The sequence below is a fragment of the Protopterus annectens genome, chromosome 5.part0, assembly GCF_019279795.1.
Source record: "Protopterus annectens isolate FY-2018-M chromosome 5.part0, PAN1.0, whole genome shotgun sequence".
Lineage (NCBI taxonomy): Eukaryota > Metazoa > Chordata > Ceratodontiformes > Protopteridae > Protopterus > Protopterus annectens.
In genome coordinates, this window is record NC_056735.1 from 1417361525 (window position 1) to 1417382457 (window position 20933).

The window sequence follows — 20933 nt, forward strand, 5'->3', positions numbered from 1 at the left end:
GCATGAAAATTCTGCATAAAAATTCTGCACCTGTCCCAATCTTACTCCTCTCCAGACTTAATTTCTTAAATGTCTTCAGGAAAAGAGGAACCTTTTTTTCTTTTCCTTTTTTACCAGAAACCACCTGATAAGAAAGATCAATAGCCTATACAAGATCCTGAGCCAGACTTGGTAAACTACTCATGTCCCGTTAAACTGGGGCAGAAGATGTGTTTAGCCTTCTGTTACTTTTTGATACGAAAGTTTGGGCAAAATGATTATTAATGGGAGCAACAGTTTCCTCTGGCATAGGCACAACATTTTGGCTAACCAGCAGCACCTTTCCTGCCTCTTCTCCCGACACTGACAAAACTGTCTCTCCCTTGCCCACTGAGGGGATACCAAACAGCAGAGGATGTGGCTAACTCCCAGTCCCTAGTGGCTCTATCAGCAACTGAGGGATTTGGGGGAAATAAAGATGAGTGGCCTGAGGAACCAACTTTGGCCAGAGCAGTATCACCAACCCGCAGTTGGGGCAAACTACTAGCAGGCTGTGATGGCAAAGGCAGTTAAGTTACCCCCCCCCCCCATTTTTGTGGTTGGAAGAAGGACAGAGCATGGGACCAGTAGTTTGTTCTATGGTCAAGCTGAAAAATAAGCAGCGTATGTTGGTAAAAAGTTACTTTTCGCAATACAAAGTGAAAAGCACTTGAATGCACTTTAAATTACTTTTTGGGACTAGTAAACACAGTTTCTCCACAGGAAAAAAAAAGGTTTTAGATTGACAGTTTACAAGTTGATGTAAACAAACACAAAAATGCTACTGTTTAAAAGTACAGCAAAAAGTCAGATGACAATCAAAAACACATTCCCAGCTTAAAACATACTTTCCTAAGCATGAATCTTTATGAGTAGATGGGCCCCCTCAAGTCCAGAGAGCATACCCAGTCCCCCTTCTGTAAGCAAGAAGAACTAATTTCACTATGACTATGTGGAATCTCTCTTTTTTTTTAATGCAACTGTAGACTGCTTTTATGTAAGCTGGGACTAAAGTTTTGTCTTCTTCTGGAAACAAACACTTGGAATATATTATGGAACTACTCTGGTCTTTTGGGATCTCTTGGATAGATCCTTTTAACAGTAGATTATGCACCTCTAATCTGACTAAAGCCTTTTGATGGAAGTGCAACTTCCAAAGTCCAAAGTCAGACCTTGAAAAATATGTATGATACAAAGTAGTCCCTCAATACTACCTCAATGATTCACCTGACCTGCATGAAGACCTGTCAAACAGGAAGGTACAAAGTTATTTGACCCTTGACTGCTTCCAGAACATGGTTTGGCAACTCTCTTCAGATACTTACAACCACGATGGCTTCCTTCAGAGTGCTGCTGAAATAGTAGTTGTTGGTCCATCTTAAACGAGGAGTTCTGTGCTCTCCTACTGAAATGGCTAAACACATTTTCTTTTTTTTGGGGGGGGGGGGACAAATCCTCAAACTATAAGTATACCAACTTTGCGATGAAGCTGGTGAAATGGAATGCTAACTTCACTGTTCTGCATAGACTAACTGCCCAGCAACAACAGAATCACTTCATTTCCATGTCTGCTTTACATGGACCTTAACGGATGCCAGGCAAGCTTTCTATGCACATAAGAATCATATATTGGCTAGAAGTACAAGATATTGCGCCTTACAGCATATATTGCTTTAGTTTCCTGCTTGAAATTTGGGTGCTTTTTGCCATCTTGTATTCTCAAAGATGCCACCATTAGTCGTAACAACTACTCATGTTAAACTGCTTTGTGGGCTGCTGTTCGTTTTGTACCTCACAGCAAGAGGTTCGCTGGTTCGATTCTTGGCTGGGGTGCCTTCTGTGCAGAGTCTGCATGTCCCCACTGCGATAGCATGGGTTTCCTCCAGGTGCTCCAGTTTCCTCCCACATTGCAAAGACATGTGTTTGGAGCATTTCTCCTGGGCCTCCACTGAAAATGGGCTCTGTCCCAGTCAAACTTTCGCAGTAAACAAATATTGAAAAAAATAAATATCATTTCTAACAGTGCAGAGTTTCGCTAATGCCTGCATCCTTTGTCCTACAGGTTACAAAGGACAGACCCACTCATACTATATCTAGTGGTCACATAACTTTACAAGTACACACCATTTGATAACAAGCAAGTGTGCACAATCCCAACAAGAATGGCACCTCCCACACGAGCTTTAAATGTTGTACACCCACTAGGTACTAAACTAGGCTTTATCTCTTAAGGACATTACACTGTATTAATAAGATAACTCACCAGCCAATAACAAATAAGGGCAGCCAATACATTACAACTTAGAAAGAAGTTCTGCTCAATTATTTTCTATTAAGCTGCCATGTTAAGAGAACACAGTCATTTTCCTTTTCCTCCTATGCTCCTTCTATAAGCAACTCTCATACTGAATATTATTTCCACTTCTCGGATATCCATTATAAACCCCGATTGCAGACATGTGTAAGTTACAAGGAAAAATATGCAGTTAGTGCTATCTGCATTGCTTTACAGACTCCTTGACGAATAGCATCTATACCAGTACGCAATTCAAACACATTCTATCATATATAGGTAGTCCTGCAACAAACTCTTCATGTATACAACCATTACACAGCCATGACATGCAAGATCTTCAAAGTGCTCCTACCTTTCTTGCTGGAATTCTGATCTGCAGTACGTACACTTAACGATGGGATGTGCTATCCGACATTCCTGCAACAACACAGTTATATCAGTTTTCAATTTCATTTTTACCCATTCTAATATAGCCACAAGTCAAATAACTCCTAAAATGCAACTACAGAAATAGTTAACACTGCAATAAACATAAAAACAAGAAATATAGTACACATTGTTGGCATTTCACCCCCCCCCCCATACGTACAAAGCAACATAGACTTACTTGTGTTATCTATGCACATGACAGTCTTTTACAGAGCCAAGTTTGGCAATAAAGTTGGAAATTACAGAACTGATGTGAAGCATAAGCAATGCTGCAAAGGGTGGAGAGCTCCAACATGAAACCACTCAGGGTCCCAGATTTTAAAAGTACAAAGCGGCTTACTCAAAGAAAGGACAGATACTTACCGGAAATGGGAATAAAGTGATACACATACACACAGCATGGGAAAACAGATGTTCAGTAACGCAACTGGCAGTTATGGAAGAAAAATAAAATCTAGATGCAAGGACCAGCCACAAGACCTTGAAATGGAATTCTCTGTGCTCATTAAGTACAGCAGGATGAACAAATTCTTGCCCATGTGCCACAGTGCATTATGATTTCATAGAGAGTGATCCTGAGAAAATCCATGAACTGAAAGGAACAAGTGTAGAAAAAGGTACTATGTTAGTACTAGGAAGAGTAGTAAAACATAATAATGGTGTAAATGTTGAAAATATTCAGCTTGCTTAAATTTTAATAATGGGGGGGGGGGCTATTAAAATTTAAGCAAGCTGAATATTTTCAACATTGACACCATTACTATTGTTTTACTACTCTTCCTAGCACTAACATAGTATCTTTTTCTACACTTGTTCCTGTCAGTTCATGGATTTTCTCGAGATCACTCCCTATGAAATCATAATTCTGGTGAGAGAACAAGATTTTGCTGCAAGAAAAAAATTAGATACATATCTAAAGAATACAAGAGGATTAAAATGCCTAGTTTTACATATTGCAGCCTTAAGACCCATGAGACAAACTATTCAACTAAAGAAAAAACGTAGTAATACAAGAACTAGCCATAACAGTAGATTTTCTACTGACCACTGTTGCAGTATTCCAATAGCGACGGGTTGTCTTGCTGACATAATCAGACGTCCATATGGAGTACCAAAGTCAAAAAAAATTTTTTTTTTTTTTTAACATATGTATGTTCAGGACATGCCTAAGCCTGTGCATGCAAGGAGACATACACAGACCCCAGAGAAGCCCAAGTAAAACACAGCAAAGGTCAGCTAAACTGAAGGGAGAGGAATTGCTCACCCTATGATCCACAGGGTGCATAAACATTAGTACAATCAGCAAGCAGGAGGGATGCAATGCTGCAACAGTAATGAGGTGGACATCAGTTATGGCAAATTTTTACACAACTGTACCATGTCCTTCCTTAGATCACTGTTGCAGTACTCCAATACTGATGGGAAATTTCCAAAGCATACAACTTGGATAGGGTGCATGGACCAGAGATAGGGAAGCGGTCTACCAATCTCAGGAGTACAGACCTAGCAAGAGATGCCCTTTATCTAGAAAAGGAATCCACTCTGTAGTGTTTTGAGGGTGTGAACAGAGGATCAGGTGGCTGCTTCCTGAGCCTTGAAGAAGATACAAGAGGAGGAGGATAAGTGTGCGCTTTCACAGACACAGACGGGGCCTTACCATGGTAGGAATAACAAAAGGAGATGTATTTTGAGATCCATTTAGAGACTGGGTCACCAAACTTGTCTTCCTTGAAGAAAACAAAAAGCGGGTCCATTTTCCTAATGTCTTCAGTCTTATCAAGGTAGAATCAAAAGTAATCTGTGGACATCCAGGGAGCATACCTCTCAACCTCTTAAAGTAAGAAATCTGGGCAAAGCCATAAATAAGTGGGATAAGGCCCAAAAAAATAGGGACACATTTTAAACATTGTTCTTACTAACTTAGAAAGTTGACAGAACAGGTTTTGCATTAGCATTTATTTCTGAATGGTATGAAGTCTGAAACTCGAATGTCTGTCATTTTCCAACTTCAATCTTTGCCACTAAATTGCCAGAAAACCACAACTTCATGAAAAATGGACCAAAAGTATGAGGCAAAAATTTAGATATTCTGCAAAAATCTGTATAGTTAAGAGGTATCCCAGGAGTGAAGAAGCCTCTCACCCCTGCTCTGTGGGTTTAGAAAGAAGGTAATCAAATGTACAGCCTGATTCCGAGACAATTTATCACGGTGTTCATGAAAAAAAGAAGTTATGAACTCACCATAACATTCCATCTGAGTAGGTAACTTCATTTGTCAGAAACCTGTGGGTATCGGATCCGAGCCGGCAGCTTTCCAAGCTAGAGATCAGAGCTACAAGCTCCTCCCCCTTACCCATAACACCCTGCTACCTCCCTCCAGTCCTCAGATAGAGTTTGCCCGATCATACAGCACTAAAACAAACCACCTGTACATCCTAACCTGATCCCTACCAGGAGTGAAACAATTAATCTTTCAGGTAACGAACTACAGGTTAGGGGGACGGAGGGGGGGGGGGGTCGGTTGCCGACAAATGAAGTTACCTACTCAGATGGAACGTTATGGCAAGTACATAACTTCTTTATCTGAAGTAGTTAACTTCATTTGATCAGCAACCTGTGGGACAGAATCCCCAGCTACCAAAAACATGGGAGGTCCTCACGGAAGGATATTCCGGAGCACTACAGAGCCGAAGGCTGCCCTCCCTCTGGATATCAAATCTAACTTATAATGCGAAATAAAGGTATGAAAGGAAGCCCAAGTAGCCGCAGAACAAATATCATCGAAGGGCACCCATGACCAAAAAGCAGCAGAGGTAGCCATAGAACGGGTAGAATGAGCACGAACCCCCACGGGCTCAGGTCGACCAGAAATTTTGTACGCGAGTAAAATGCATTGAGATATCCACCTAGCCAGAGTCACCTTCGTTACTGGTTTACCCAAAGATGGCTTAGCAAAGAAAACAAAGAGCTGCTCCAACTTACAAGAGGCAGCAGTTCTGTGCAAATAAAAGCGCAACTGTCTATGCACATCTAATGAATGGAGTCTGTACTACCATTTGTTCTGGTAGTTAGTAAAGAAAACAGGCATATTAAATGGATTGTTTGATGTTAGCCTTGGAAGCCACTTTAGGTAAAAAAAGGAGGGATTAGTCCTGAGGGAAACTCTGTCTTTATGGAAGACAAGATACAGAGGTTTAGAACAAAGGGCCTGAAGTTCTGATACCCTTCTAGCTGAGGCAATAGCAATCAAGTAGGCAGTTTTCCAAGACAAATACTTTAAGTCAACCGAAGCTGCAGGTTCAAAGGGGGGACCAGTAAGAGCCTGGAGGACTAAGGTTAGATCCTGCGGAGGAACCGCATTCTTACAGGTTGTCTTAAAAGAAAGGTGCCCCTCAAGTAGGCTTTGCAAATCTTAGAGGAAGCTAAGGGGCCAAGATGGTCTCAGACGTGGAAGTGGGAAATGGCCGCCATTTGAACCTTCACAGTTGAGGAACTGGCCCCTTAAAGAAAAATGTGGGATAAGAACTCAAGTTCTGCTGGAATGGGAGCCGTAAAGGGGTCCAAATTCCTATGCCCGGCCCAACGTTTCCATTTACCATTGTAGACTTTCCTGGTAGAAGGCTTATGTGCCTCTACCAGAATGGATTTGACGTGGACGAGATGCCGGGAGTCTTAGCCACCAACGGAACTGGATCAACCAAGCAGAAAGCTTGAGGTCGTGCAGGTTTGGGGTTTTCAATCCCGAAGGATGAGAAATCAGATCCGGAATGGGATCCAAGATCCAGGGAGGAGCTATGAGATGAGACCGCAGGTATGGGAACCAGGTTTGACGAGGCCAGAATGGGGCTATGAGGATAACCCTGCTCCCCAACAGACAAGCTTTCTGCAAGAATTTTGTCATTAGCGGGAGAGGAGGATAAGCATAAAGAAAACTGGATGGCCAAGCATGAACCAGAGCATCTCTGGGGCTCTCCCCCGGTGGAGGAATTAGAGCGAAAAACTCGCTGCACATTGCGTTCGAAGGCGATGTGAACAGATCGCAGCAAGGTTGACCCCATTTGAGGAAGACCTGTTTCACTACTAAGGGGTTCAGAGACCACTCGTAAGGTGAGAGGATAGTTCAACTCAGCCTGTCTGCTAAAATGTTGGACCGACCTGGAATGTGCGTGGCTAGCAGAAAACGGTTGTTGGATATCGCCCACTCTCAAACTCTCATGGCCTCTCGGCAAAGAGGGCAAGACCTGGTCCCCCCTGTTTGTTGATGTACCAGACCACCGACATGTTGTCCGTCTGAATTGCAATAGTCCCTAGAGGAAGAAGGGCATGGAGAGCCTGCAAAGCTAGAAGCAACGCCCTCATCTCCAGAACACTGATATGCAGAACGGTCTCTGTTGGAGTCCACGTGCCTTGGACAGTTCTGCCCATGCAATGCCCCCCACCCTAGGTGAGAAGCGTCCGTGGTCAGTGGCTTGAGATAGAAGCATCAAAAACGGCCACCCTTCCCGAAGCTCTCGGGAATGGAGCCACCAAAGCAGAGATTCCATGCAAACCCTGCTGAGGGGAATAGGGGAGTAAAACGGATGTCGAAGGATGGACCACTGGACCTGCAAGGTCCATTGAAGAACCCTCATATTCAAGCGGGCTACGGGTGAAAGGTTGATGGCCGTCGCCATAGACCCTAGGGCCCTCCGGACTAATTCTGCCGGTGGGGCCGGAGACTGTAGAAGAGCCAAGACAGAGAGTTAGGTTGCGGAGTCTGTCCGATGTCAAGAAGGCCTTGGACTGAAGTGAGTCTATTCTGGCCCCTATGAAGTCTAGGACCTGAGCAGGCTGAAGGGACAATTTTTTGTCATTTATGGTGATCCCCAATAGGTGGGCCAAATGCAGGAAATAATCCCTGGCCAAGCATAGTAGATGCCTGGTGGGAGCAGCGAGGAGTCAGTCGTCCAGGTAAGGGATGACCTGTATTCCCTGAAGCCTCAGGTCGGCCACTACAACTGCCATGACCTTGGTGAACACCCTGGGGCTGTGGTGAGGCCAAAAGGGAGGATCCTGAACAGATAATTACCGGCCCTTAACCGAAAGTGGAGAAACCTCCTGGATCGCCTTGTCCATTAGAATGTGGTAGTACGCATCCTTGAGGTCTATGGAGCTCATCCAGTCATTCTCCTACAGCAGGGGGAGAATAGATTGAATGGTGACCATCCGGAATTTCTCTTTGGCAATGGACTGGTTCAGTGTAGACAGGTCGAGAATTGGTCTTAGGTCCCCCATCTTTTTTGGCACCAAAAAGAACCTGGAGTAATTGCCCGATCCGGACTGGCCTGGGGGGGACGCGCTGGATGGCTCTTTTTCTTAGCAGCTCTTAACTCTAAAGCTGCTGCCTCCATCTGATTGGGTGGGACATCGGGGAGGCGCCCCGACTGAGGGGGAGGATTTAGGAAGGGAATAGAGTAACCTCTGGATATTATTCAGCACACCCAGCGATCTGTCTTGACGGACTCTCAATGTGCTAGGTGTTCAGAGAAACGCCCCCCCCCCCGACTGCCTCCAGAGAGGAGCAGTTGGGCAACCCCTCAGGGTTGCTGCATGGGTCGATTGGAAAAGGGTTCCCTTGACCCGAAATTCTTCGGGCCCCCCCCTCTGTCTCTGGACCGGCGTCCACCTTGTCCTCCCCTGCCTCTGAAGGAGAAAGGGTCCGGAGCGAAACAGGATTGTTGAGATTTCCAGAACCATATCTTTTGTCCTCTCTGGTTCCTGGAGAAGGACCTTTGAGGAGCTGAGAAGCGGATTCCGACGGCAGACGTCTTCCCGTCTTTTTCGCTCTGGAGTAGCATATCGCGGATGGTCTTGCCAAACAGCGTAGAACTTTCAAAGGGGGCGTTCGCGAAGGACACCTTGAAGGGTTCCGCAAAGACAGAACCAGGCATGACGCCTTAAGGCGATGCCTGCACCGCTGGCTCTAGCCACCCCCTCCAAGGCATGGGAGAGAAGCCGCATAGATTTATTATATACTGACTTTAGAGTGGCCATTCACACCGAGAAGGTTAGTTTATCCTCTGCCGACATGGACTACGGGGGTGACCCAGCGTACTCTCTGATTAGATCCCGCTGAAGCTGAATCACATGTGCCAAGTAGTTCTGCGCCCTTAAGGAGAAGGTGGATGAAGCGAACATCCACTTACCAATGCGGTCCATCGTCAGAGACTCCTGGTCTGAAGGATGTACCAAGGAACTATCCTGTGCCAGTTCCTTCTTGGTGGCAGCCGCCACCACCATGGCATCTACTGGGGAACCTTTGCTCCATGCAGTTATGTCTGTCGGGGGCCAAGGATCTTATCTGGTCTCCTGGGTATCGGCTGTACAGTGACCGGCTCCTTCCATGCCCTGGTAGTTATAAGATCTACCAGGGGGTCAGCCGGAGGGGACAACCAAAAGGTAGAAGGGCCTGCGTCAAATGCCTCCAGAAACACAGACTCATCCGAGGAAGGCTTTTGGGCTGACCCATCCCCCTCTAATTTGCAGCATCTCCATGATGTCTCCAAAGGAGCCGTCCTCGGGGGGTGACCTGGGGGAACCTTCTCCTTCCTCCAAGTCAGTGTCTTCCATGAGGGACTCGAGGGGAGTATGCCTCCTTTTACACTTTCGTTTGTGAAGGACCTCCTCGGGGGGGGGGGTTGTCCGAGGAGGGCTCACCAACCAGGCCCTGTTCCTCTAGGGGAACCATCTGGGACATAGGCGCAGGCTGTCCCTGGGGCCGGATGATGGAAGACAGGCCCGTCTGCGAGGGAATGGTGGGTGGATCCGTAGCATGAGCCAGGGGTCTCGAATCCCTCGAAAGGACCCTCTCCACGATGTTGAAGGCCGAAGGTGACCCACTCTTCCTATGATCAGCAGCCCCTTCGGATCAGACGTGTGGATCGGCGCCGAAGTGATCGGACCCAAAAGAGAAGTGTGCTCAGACCGCATCGGAGCCGAAGACACTCAGCCCTTCGGATCAGAGGCTCGGCTCACGGCCCCGAGAGCTCGGATCCGAAAAAGGACCAGACAAACCTGAGGGTACAGACATCGAAGTAGCGATTACTATCAGCGCCAACTCCCCAGCTCCGAAACCAGATAATGGATCAGAGGAGCAATGGGGGCAAAGAAAGGGGCTGAGCTCCCCCCTGGAGGGGGAGGGGCAAGAGCACTCCCATCTGCATTTCGGCCTGGAGGAAGCGACGCTTCACCCGGTCCATGTCTGCGTGGCTCCTAGTAGATCTAGAAGCTGCTGTGGCTGGCCGGGAAGGCCGCCTCGACAACCCAGAGGGTGACCAGATCTCCTCCGGCTCCTGAGAGAAACGTGGAGAATGGAGTCAAAAGGGGGAAGACCCAGAGACCTTCAAGGGAGAACTGAGCTGCTTAGCCGGCGGGGCCGAGGGAGCATTATCAGCCCGCCACTTGTGGCTCCTATGCCTCTCCCTGTCACGTTCCTCGTCTCTTCTCTCCTTTTTTTCTAGAGTCCCTCTCACCCTGGGACACAGAGGGAGTTGAGTCCCGGCCAGGGGAGTAGGAACAGATGGCTGAACAGCCGCGGCTGGCGCCACTGAGAGAGAGGAGGAAGAAGCAGAATCCACAGACAAAAGGCCCGCAAGGATCAACTTGATCCTCCTGTCCTTCAGAGCCCGGAGGTTAAAGGCAGCACATATCTGGCAGCCTGATAAGTGAGCCACCCCCAGGCAAAAAAACGCACCGAGTGGGGACAGCTTGTGGCCACACTCAGAGCATTTAGTAAATATGGCCTTAAGGCCTTCAGCCATGACAACACACGCACACACCTTCACACACACAAATAAAGGGTAAGGGAAAGACTACACTAACAGACTATTATAACAATAGAGACTAAATATACTAAGGGTGGTAAATATGCACACACACCAATTTTTGAAGAAAATTTAAAGCAAAAAACCCTATAATCACTCACGAAACCGCCAGGAGCTAGTCTCTCGTGCTTCAAGAAGCCGCGGCAAACGAGATCTGGGGACTGGAGGGAGGTAGCAGGGTGTTACGGGTAAGGGGGAGGAGCTTGGAGCTCAGATCTCTAGCTTTGAAAGCTGCCGGCTCAGATCCGGATCGGAACAGATACCCAGAGGTTGCTGATCAAATGAAGTTAACTACTTCAGATGAAAGGTTATCCTCAAGAAAGAACTTACTGTTACAGAAGAAAAGGAAAGGAGGGAGTTGCCAATAAGCGTTTGAAGCTCAGAAACCCTTCTGCCAGAAGTAAGGGCCATCACTAAATAGTTTTCACCAAGTACAAAACTTTAGGGAATTGGAGGTTGCTGGTTCAAAAGCTGACAAGTTAAGTTTTTCCAACTTAAAATAAAAATTCCCTAGGGACTGTGGGATGGAATAGCCCTCCTAGGTAGGTTCAAGTGAAAAATGCCCTATAGAAACTGTTCAACTTCATTTCTTGAGGGGGATTAAGGTGGCATGCAGGCAGAAATGGTGTTCAAGTGTTCCTTGACAGAGGAATAGGCTAGTCTGGTTTTGAGTAGCTCATACAAGTAGGACAAAACTGCCGGGACCCCGACCTGGTGGGGGTTCTCTTTCTTAGGACACCAGATAGAAAATTTTTCCATTTGGAGATTTAAGACTTTCTAGTGGTAGGTTCAGTCACCTGGTGCAGCATCTTAAGCAAGTCCTCAGAAAAGTTAGTGTTTGAAAAAATTTAAATGCTGTCTACAAGGTGGAATGAAGCAGAGAGCTTGGTTTCAGCACAAGTCTTTTTTGTGATGTAACGTGTAGTGATGGACCCCGACTAGATAAAACAGGAACATGTGCTGCTTTGTGCAAAAAAAGTGTCACCAGCAAGACATTTGCCCTGCTGGATCTTCGGTACAACCTTAGGGATGGGGGGAGGGGGGTGCGTGCAAAGAAAGCAGAAAGACATGGCATCCATCCTGCATGCCTGGGGGCAAGCAGTCCTAGAGCAAAACAGCTTAAGCTGCCTATCCAAGCAAACAAATATACTTGGGGAATATCCCATCTGTGGACGTTGTCCAAAAAGGCCGGATTACCATCCAATCACAGGGTCTTGCATTGACCTGCTTAAAAGAATCCACAAGTAGGAAAAGATTTCCTTTTTCTAGCTTGATCCCATGTCACAGCAGCTAGCCTACAAAGATGGTAGGATTTGTCCCCCACACAGTTTTCTTGTACCACATTACTGTGGTGCTGTCTGTAAAAATCTTGACAGGTCCTGGGTTCCATAAGTGAGAAAATTACAGGAGGACTGTAATAAAATGTATTAAATTTCTTTGACACCGATGTGTTCAGTCATCTGTTTGTTTGTGGGGGGTGGGGGCTACTGGCCCAGAACTACTGAAGAGCCCATTACAAGCTCCACAAGCAAAAGCTGAAGCAAATTTGTGTAGCTCCCCGCCGAGTGTGAGTGGGTAAAAAGGACGGCCTGGCTTTAATTACACTTGAGAAAACCATCACCAACTCTTTCTTCAGAAAGGGAAAGGAGGATTTCAAGGACCAGTGGGCGACAGTGCCATATTTCAGGCATCACTGTTCTCTCGCATGCAGCTTCACAAATGGCATCACAGAAATTGTTGCCACCATGTATCCCAGGGTTGTTAGAATTTCCCTTGTATGAGTAGGCATAATCCTGGTCCTCCGGTAGTTCTGAGGTAATAGAAGCTTGATCTGAGGAAGGGTAGTCTTCCTCTAATCTGGGACTTTTGTCAGAGGGGGGTTGAGAACCCCTGATAAGAGTAATCAAATCCTCAGCCATTTTAAGCATGTTTGTTAGGCATGGTGCCTTGACAGGGGGTCTGAGGAACCTGTTTTTTGTTTTCATGGCCGTTTTAGATTTAGTGAAGGCTTTAATAGAGAAGGAGGAAGGCCTGAAGACCCCTTGAGAAATGGCAGGCCTGTCTAAATTCTGAGTTTCCCAGCCAGAAGTGGCGTCGGTATCTGTAGTAGGAATGGGGGCAGAGAAGCCTGCGACCTCTGGTATTGAAGACACTGGTAATGCATTGTCATCGGTACTCAGGGGCTGCGTCGGCACTTCGCTGAGTACCAGAGAACTGGTAGTCTGCCTTAGCGTGGTTTCAGTAGGTGGTGCGGACCTCGTATGTCTGTCCTTATCCTTGCGTTTTTTGCTCAAAACTGGAGTTGGAGTATCCAACGACATAATTAAATTTTTTGCCAAAAAAGTGAAGGGCGAACTCCGCCCATTGCTTAGAGCGTTTGTTGAATCTAGCACAAAAAACTGCAGGTCGAGACGCCGTGGTCTGGACCTAAGCAAGGTATACAGAAAGAGTGGAAATCCTTCTGCAGTATTTGCTTCCCACATGAAATGCAATTATTAACTTTGTCCGACATCGGTCAGAGGCAAGAAAAGTTTCCCCAATGGGGTACTTTATAGCTTTAGAGAAGACTTCGGGCTGAAATTCGATTTGAAAATCTCAGGAGCTGGCTGACCGGCACTTGCGAACTGCTTCTGCTTCGGGCACCGTGCGGCAAGAAAGACTGAAGAAAATGGCGTAAAAACAATTGCCTTCCAGCAACTTGCTGTGACTGTTTATTTTACTTATTTAAGAAAGCTGTAGAGGGAGACATTAATCCTCTGCCAAATGGGGGCAGAAAAATCAGAGATCCATTGAATCAGCTTTCCTCTCTCATCACACTTTTTAGTGACCTCTGCAGCAGAAGTTCCAAAAGCTAGTTCTCTAGCCAAGGGATAATTCAAAATCTCTTCAGACATCCTCGGAGAATTGAGAATATGGCCAGGCAAACCTCTTGCAACAATTCCAATGAAGCAGCAGAATCATAAGCACATTTCCAACAGTGGGCAGTCGTAGAGACACAAAAGGCACTAAGTTGTACAAAACAGATTTCTCCTCACAAGTGGAAGAGAGTGCCAAGATGCTCACCATTCTCACAAGAGGCAAGAATAACCTTCCAACATATTAGCTCAGCAGCTGCTTTTATAAAAGCTTAAAAAGACCGAGGCAATTTATAAAGCGTATCTGCTTTGTTAGGGGCAGTAAGCTGGCTGTCAGGGAACTGCAAGTTGGGGCAAAACATCCTCATAAGCAGGCAAAACAGGAATAAGCTCTGGAAATTCCAGCTGCACGTCTACTACAGACAAAATTGTCAAGTTTAACAAATCAGTACTTCCTGAGAGACTGAGAACCCTCACAAATTGTCCTACTGAAACAACTCATTCTTTCTAGACACAGTTTCAGAGAAAGAGAATCCTTCAAAATTACTGGTTGAATCCATACTTTACTTATAATATGAATTTAAACTCTGGGGAGAACACAACCTGTTCTTAAAGAAATATTTTGGGAGGTTAGAACTCTTGAAACTCTTCAGAAAAAGAATTCATCTTTCTTTTACCAGAAGCAGACGCACAGGAATGGGAAAGAGTACACTAAACCTTGAGTTAAGCCCAAAAACCTCCTGTCCAGGATAAAACATACATGTCTTCATATTGATTTAACATCAGGGAAGCTACTTAAAAAAAATTCTAGTTTTCTCTAATATTTGTAATGGCTTTTTTTTTTTTTTTTTTTTTTTTTTTTAAAGTGCAGTATTCTTAACTAGCATGCACATGCTAAAATTACTAGTGGATGACCTTTGGCCTCCATCATTCAATCCTTATTTGTCTTCCCACTTTTCTTTAACCACCTTTTCAGGATACCCTCTAGTTAACATCTGTAGCATGCAGCTGTACCTTCATTAATAAAATAATTTCCATTCTTAATCTATTAATTCTCATTAACTGTAATTTAACTAGGTTATATTTAATCCTTTTAGAGTGCATACTATCAAACTGCGATAGAAACTAAAACATTAAAGAAGGAAATACAGAACAATGCTAATCTCAGTTATGATAGAATAGATAGCAGATTATCCGAAATATCAATTATCGGAACCACCCTTCCAAAAATTTCAGGTAAGAAAAATCAAAGTTTGAATATGTAAAACATATGTATTCACTTGAACATTTTTTTGAGCTTGTAGATAGCTTGTATGCGTGAAAAATATTCTCCTTTGTCCATTGAAATTGTTGAATGGTTGAAAACTGTATTCCTGCATGCAGGAAAAAATTACTATTAATTATTGCCAATATTTATACACTCATTCTGCTGAAGTAGTGATTAATGTCAATAAGATCAAAATTTCTTGATATTTTACACGCAAATCAACACGTTTGGTTTACTTGGCTTTCTGCTCATCTTGTCCTGCCTTGTATGTTGGTAGGACAAGAAGAGAATTATACTGTACAATCTAAGAACATTTGCATGCTATCATGACAGGACAGGAACAAAGCACTTTTGCAAACATTATTCTAGTAGTGTATCTATAATTTTATTAAAATTTAGTGTACAAGATCAAGTTTTTAACTTTGCAAATACATTTGATGCAGAAGACTGCAGAAGACTTGGACTGGAAGTACTGCAAGCAGGTGAAACTGAATGCCAGTAATCCTCCAGAACTTAGAGAATTTTAAATTTTTAAAACATAAAATTAAACATGAATTAACTCAATTAACTAAATCATGTGATTTAGGATTGTTATAAAATATTTTTTAGTTATAATTTTTTTTTTTTGTGAGTGCATTCAGTCTGAAGAAGTCTTACATTAAGACAAAAGTGCTAAAGAACGCGGATGAAAGGGATACCCAGTTCACCTACCCAGTTAACAGTTTCAAATTCAACAAATCTGTTTCACAATTTACCCTTGGTTCACATATCAGCACAGATATCGAAATCTTCTCCTCCCCATGTGTAAAACCCGTCTCACACAAACCAGTGTGAACAAACTTGGAAAAATGCTCTAAATAACACCCCCCCTCATAAAGCAAACCAATCCAAATGATACCTCTTACTTCTGTCCAATACCCATCTTCCCATTTCTGAGCAAACTTCTACAAAGGGACAGTCTACACAACGGTCTCACGCGCCGTTTATACAGCAGTACCATCATATCTCCTCCAAACAGCATGGATTCTAGTGTGGACAAAATACTACGACAGGACTTTGGCATGCTTAGGTTCATACTAGGCTATCTGCCCTAGGGCATTTATAAGCCTAGCCAGAGTGTGTTTGGCTTTCGCCATCCATTTTAATTTTGCTATGCCCTTTCTCGAGGTTAGTATACTGTGCCCCTGTCTAACAGTGACACAGAAGTGATACCCGGGGTAAACCTACGATCTCCCATCCACTCATCAAAATTCCTCTTGAAGAGAGAGGAAATGAGGGACTCTGCCTAACCTGGACTGGGATTTTATTCCAGAGTGAAGGGAGCCTCTGGGTTATGAATCTGTCCCTCCAGCATGTCCTATTTATTTCAGTGCTAAGGTTCAAGTCTCTCGAGCACGTAGCTCGATGGGATTTCTATTTTCTGAGGTGCAGCATGTCCATTAATTCCGGGATGGACATCGCTTTATACGTCAGGCACAGATCGCCTCTCAGCAGGCGGTATGCCACTGAGTAGAGCTTGAGTTTCTTTAACCGGGCAGCATATGGCATCTGTTTGAGCCCTTCGATCCTCTTGGTGAGGTACTTTTGGGGTCTTTCCAGTTGCTGCAGGTGTCTGGTAAGGTACATCCCAAAAAAGGCATTGTACTCAATTATGGGCCTGATGAGAGATGAGTAAAGAGGCACGATGACCTCCCCTGATCTAGATGTGAATCCCTTCATGATTAGGTGGGCTATATAAAATGTTTTTCTAACCACTTTGGCCACATGGTTGTCAAATGAGAGATTGCTATCAACTTGGGTCCCCAGGTCCCTACTTACTTCTTCTGTACTTAATGGATTACCACCCATGTGATAATTTGTGGGCACTTTGTTTTTGCCAAAGGGGATGACTATACACTTTTTGGCATTTAGCTTGAGGCCATGGCACTGGCACCAGTTGTCTGTTTCTATGAGGCCCTTTTGGAGGATGCTTGTGTCGGCTGGAGAGTCAATTATGGCACCCAGTTTGCAGTCATCTGCGAACTTTGTCAGCCACAGTCCTTCCGTGTTGGCCTGTACCTCCGAGAAATATATACCGAACAAGAGAGGTCCCAGGACTGAGCCTTGTGGGACGCCACTTGTAACTGGTTTGGAGTCTGACATGGCTCCAGCAATTCTAACCATGTGGGTTCTGTCCTTGAGCCAGTTTGCAACCCATCTAGTGACATAGGGGTTTATATTTAAGCTGGTGAGCTTATCTATAATGCCCGAGTGCGGTATTGTATCGAAGGCTTTTGCGAGGTCCAGGTAGGCTGCGTGGACCACCTTCCCCTTGTCAATGGCCTTGCCTTGGTGACTGTTTCAAAGAAATCAACCAGGTTTAAGAGTCAGGATTTGTCTTTAAAGCCGAACTTGGTAGGATCCAGTGTCTGTTGGTCCCCAACATCTTTATTTAGGAGGTCCATGATGATCCTTTCCCATAGCTTTGCAGACCAAGCTAGTCAGGCTTATGGGGCGATAGTTACCAAGATCCGTTGAAGCACCACCTTTGTGGAGAGGGACCACTGCTGCTGTATGCCACTCTTTGGGTACATATCCTGTAGCAAGGCTGAGATTGAACAGTAGTTTTATGTTTGAGTTTAGCTCTTCTTGGAGTTAATGTAGGACGCAGCCCGGGACACCGTCTGGTCCCATTGATGCTGTGTTTTTTGCTTTGGAGAGGGCAGCTCTTACCTGAGCATCTGAGGGGGGGCAGCACTTTGCTGGGATAGATATTTGCCCCTTTTGGTGGGGGGGGGGGGGTTGCGCTGAACCTGTCGGCTAGGATGTTGGCAATGTCTGTGGGTTCGGTGGAATTTTTGTCACTTTGGACTAATTCTGAGCATATCTGGGAATTCCCACCCAGGCTCCTAACAACTACAGAAAGCCTTGTGATTATCCTTAGTGTCTTGTGCAATTTCTCTCTCAAAGCTGGCCTTAGACGATTTTATGAGTGCCCGTAGTTTTTTGCTAATACTGATCAGAGATGCTACCCTTTTGGGCATTTTGCTTTATCATGTAGTAGCTTCCTCCTATTGTATATAGTTTGTTTATGGCTGGGGTCCACCAGACAGGACGTCTGCCTTTGGAGGCCTGGGTCTTTGTTTCATTTGGGATTGCATGATCCATGCATTCCTGAAGGTGTTCATAGAATGTGTTTATAAAGGATTCTGCTGTCTGGGCCGTATTTTCCACAGGCCCGGGGGCTTTGAAGGATTCCACCCTGGTTTTGAGGAGTGTGAAATTTGCTTTAGAGAAGTTTTTCATTGTGATTTTCAGGGCAGGGGGTGGAGTCGGGATGTGAATATCCAGTGAGATTAGTTTATGGTCTGATCTTACTAGTGAGGGATACACTTCTGGTCTGGAGCACAGAGTCCCCATGTTGGTGATGATCAGGTCCAGTATGTTTTCCCCTCTTGTGGGAGTGGTAACAAGTTGTTCCATAGCATTTGAGTTTATAAATTCTAGGAACCTTTGGGCTAGGGTGTTGGAGCTACAGTAATGCTCCCAGTCTATGTTTGGGTAGTTGAAGTCGCCCACTATAATGGTGTTTGGAGAGACCTTCATATTTTCCAGTGTTCTCAGGAAGGCTGAGTGGGGTTCCTGGGTTTGGGAGGGTGGTCTGTAGCAGGCTATAAACTGGAAGACAGTTTCACCCACTGTTAGTTGCACATGGATAGTCTCTGATGCTTCGTGCTGTGCCACCAACCTGGAGGTGTGGGTATCTTTGACTAATATTGATACTCCCCCTCCTTTTGTGGTTCGGTCCAGGTTTTGGGGCCGAAAAGCATGGTATGAGGTATAACCTGGTAGTGCTGGGGTGCTCTCGGGAGCCCTGAACCAGGTTTCTGTTACTGCACAGATATCGATGTTCTCCATGCAAAGGAGAGTTTCAAGTGCGTGCATCTTGAAGTTTAGACTTCTGGCGTTGAGTAGCATTACTCTTAGTTTCTTATCGCTTGTGATACCTATGGAGGTGGGTTTGTCTTTTGAGCCTTGCCTAAAAGAGGCACTATGGGGGTAGCAAGAGCCTTTGCCAATATCCGAAAGCCCAGGGGTGACAGGTGCAAGCCGTCCCTGGCGAAGCATTGTGGCTTGTCGAGCATGTCATCCCAGGCTGACAGGCACTGGATCCCCTTTGAATGACACCAATACTTAAGCCAATTGTTGAAATTGATCATCTTGTCTTCAGAGTGACCTGAGTGCTTGTGTTATGTGGCGGATCCTAGCGCCCGACAGGCGGCTCACCGTGACCTTCTCCTTGTTCAGCCTGGTGAGCGGGATGTCAGTGTGCCTGACGATAGAGTCACCTATTACAAGTGTATCAGGTGTTTTTAGCCTTAAGGTCTGTGACCGTTCGGCACATTGACTTTGTGAGCTATGTGTTCCACGTGTTTTGTTTTGGAGTAGCGGTTGCTTGGGTGTCTGCTGCTTAGGCAGATTTTTATTTAGAGCCACCGAGTATGTTTTTGTGTGTTTATGTGTTTGGTTTGCTGTCGTGGTAGGTCTATGTGAGACTGGAATTGTAGTGAGAGTGTGGTTTCCTTCTCCTCCTGACTGGTTTCGCCAGTATTGAGTTGAGAGCTTAGCCTCCAGTATGGCTATATGGCTGCATCCCTCACATGTGTTGGAATTTGTTGGGAGGAGGAGAGGGTAGTCTGTGTACATGACGCAGTTGTAACATTGCCTCAAGATTCCCAGAATCACCAGCTGGACCAGAGAGGAGATTGACAACTGACCTTTGGACATGCTAGAATAGTATTGGGGATTCCTTTATAATTAAAAAAAAAAAAAAAAAAGGGCTAATGGGGAACAAGGTACTCATACTGAGTTTGTGAGGGTGTAGTGCTTTTAATTATTTAGTGCTGACATATAATTGCTTTAGTGAGCAAGTGCCAAGTAACTTAAATGCAAAAACGACAACAGTAACTTTCTTTCAAACACTTGGGCTTCGGACCAGTTGTTTTGCACTGAGAGGGTTTGTGGTCTGCACTGTAGTGGCAGAACAGGTAGCTTGCATCCTTCTAGGTTGGAAACTGCTGATTGAGGGCTCAGTGTCTGCTATTCTAAAAGTGTATTAATTCTGGTTTAAGCACTTGGGCTTTCAGGCCAGTTATTTTACATTAAGAGGGTTCGTGGTCTGCACTCTTGTGGGAGGAGAGGCAGGACTCTGCCCTTCTGAGCTGGGAATTTCTGGTTAAAGGCCTATAGTGCATGCATATCTGAACTGCTCCTTACTGAAGTTGGTGCGCCTTGTTTGCTGTGGCATAGACTGGATTCGGGCCTGCTGGATCTAGCTTTGTTTGTGTAACTTGAGCACTAATCCAGGCATTCTCTAAAGTAATCAGTTGTATTTATTACTGCTTGGTAGTAACTTGATTAAAGTGTAGCTATCATTCCAAGTCTTTTGGATTAAGCACTTGGGCTTCAGACCAGTTGTTTTACATTAGGAAGGTTTGTGGCATGCACTGAGGTGGCAGAACAGGTAGCTTTCATCCTTCTAAGTTGGGAACTGCTGATTGAGAGCCCAGTGTCTGTTATTCTTAAAGTGTATTAGTTCTGGTTTAAGCACTTGGGCTTCAGGCCAGTTATTTTACATTAAGAAGGTTCGTGGTCTGCACTCTTGTGGGAGAAGAGGCTGGACTCTACCCTTCTGAGCTGGGAATTTCCGGTTAAAAGGTTTATAGTGACTGAATATTTGAACTGTATCTTACTGAAATTGGTACACCTTGTTTGCTTGTAGCATAGACTAGATCCAGGCCTGCTGAATCCAGCTTTGTTTATATGCTTGTTGTTTGTTTGCTTGTTATTTCCCTGGAATGCTAATTCCACCTAATACGCGGCTTCTCAGCACTTCTGTGGATCACTAGTGATATATGCATTGCTTACTGTACTTATTTCACTTGAAAGAAAGTTACTGTTAGTCGTTTTTGCATTTAAGTTACCTGTAACACATTGCACTTAAGTTACTTGGCACTTGCTCGCTAAAGCAATTATACAAGTCAGCACTAAAAATTAAAAGCACTACACCTTCACTCCTCACTGGCCCTTGTTTTCAATTAAGGAATTCCCAACATTATTCTAGCATGTCCAAAGGTCAGTTGTCAATCTACTCTCCGGTCCAGCTGATGAATCTGGGAATCTTGAGGCAACGTTACAACTGCCTCATGTACACAGACAACCCTCTC

At 44.9% G+C, this 20933-nt stretch overlaps 1 protein-coding gene across 1 annotated transcript in view; it reads right to left on the reverse strand.

Moving 5' to 3' along the window:
• The window catches only part of FAM76B (family with sequence similarity 76 member B), a gene marked incomplete in the record, with an annotated part of 994273 nt that overhangs the window by 955571 nt on the left and 17769 nt on the right, over positions 1-20933 (reverse strand). Inside the window, 1 exon segment of the mRNA XM_044071227.1 lies at positions 2667-2731. Within this exon segment, the coding sequence (XP_043927162.1) occupies positions 2667-2731 (65 nt within the window).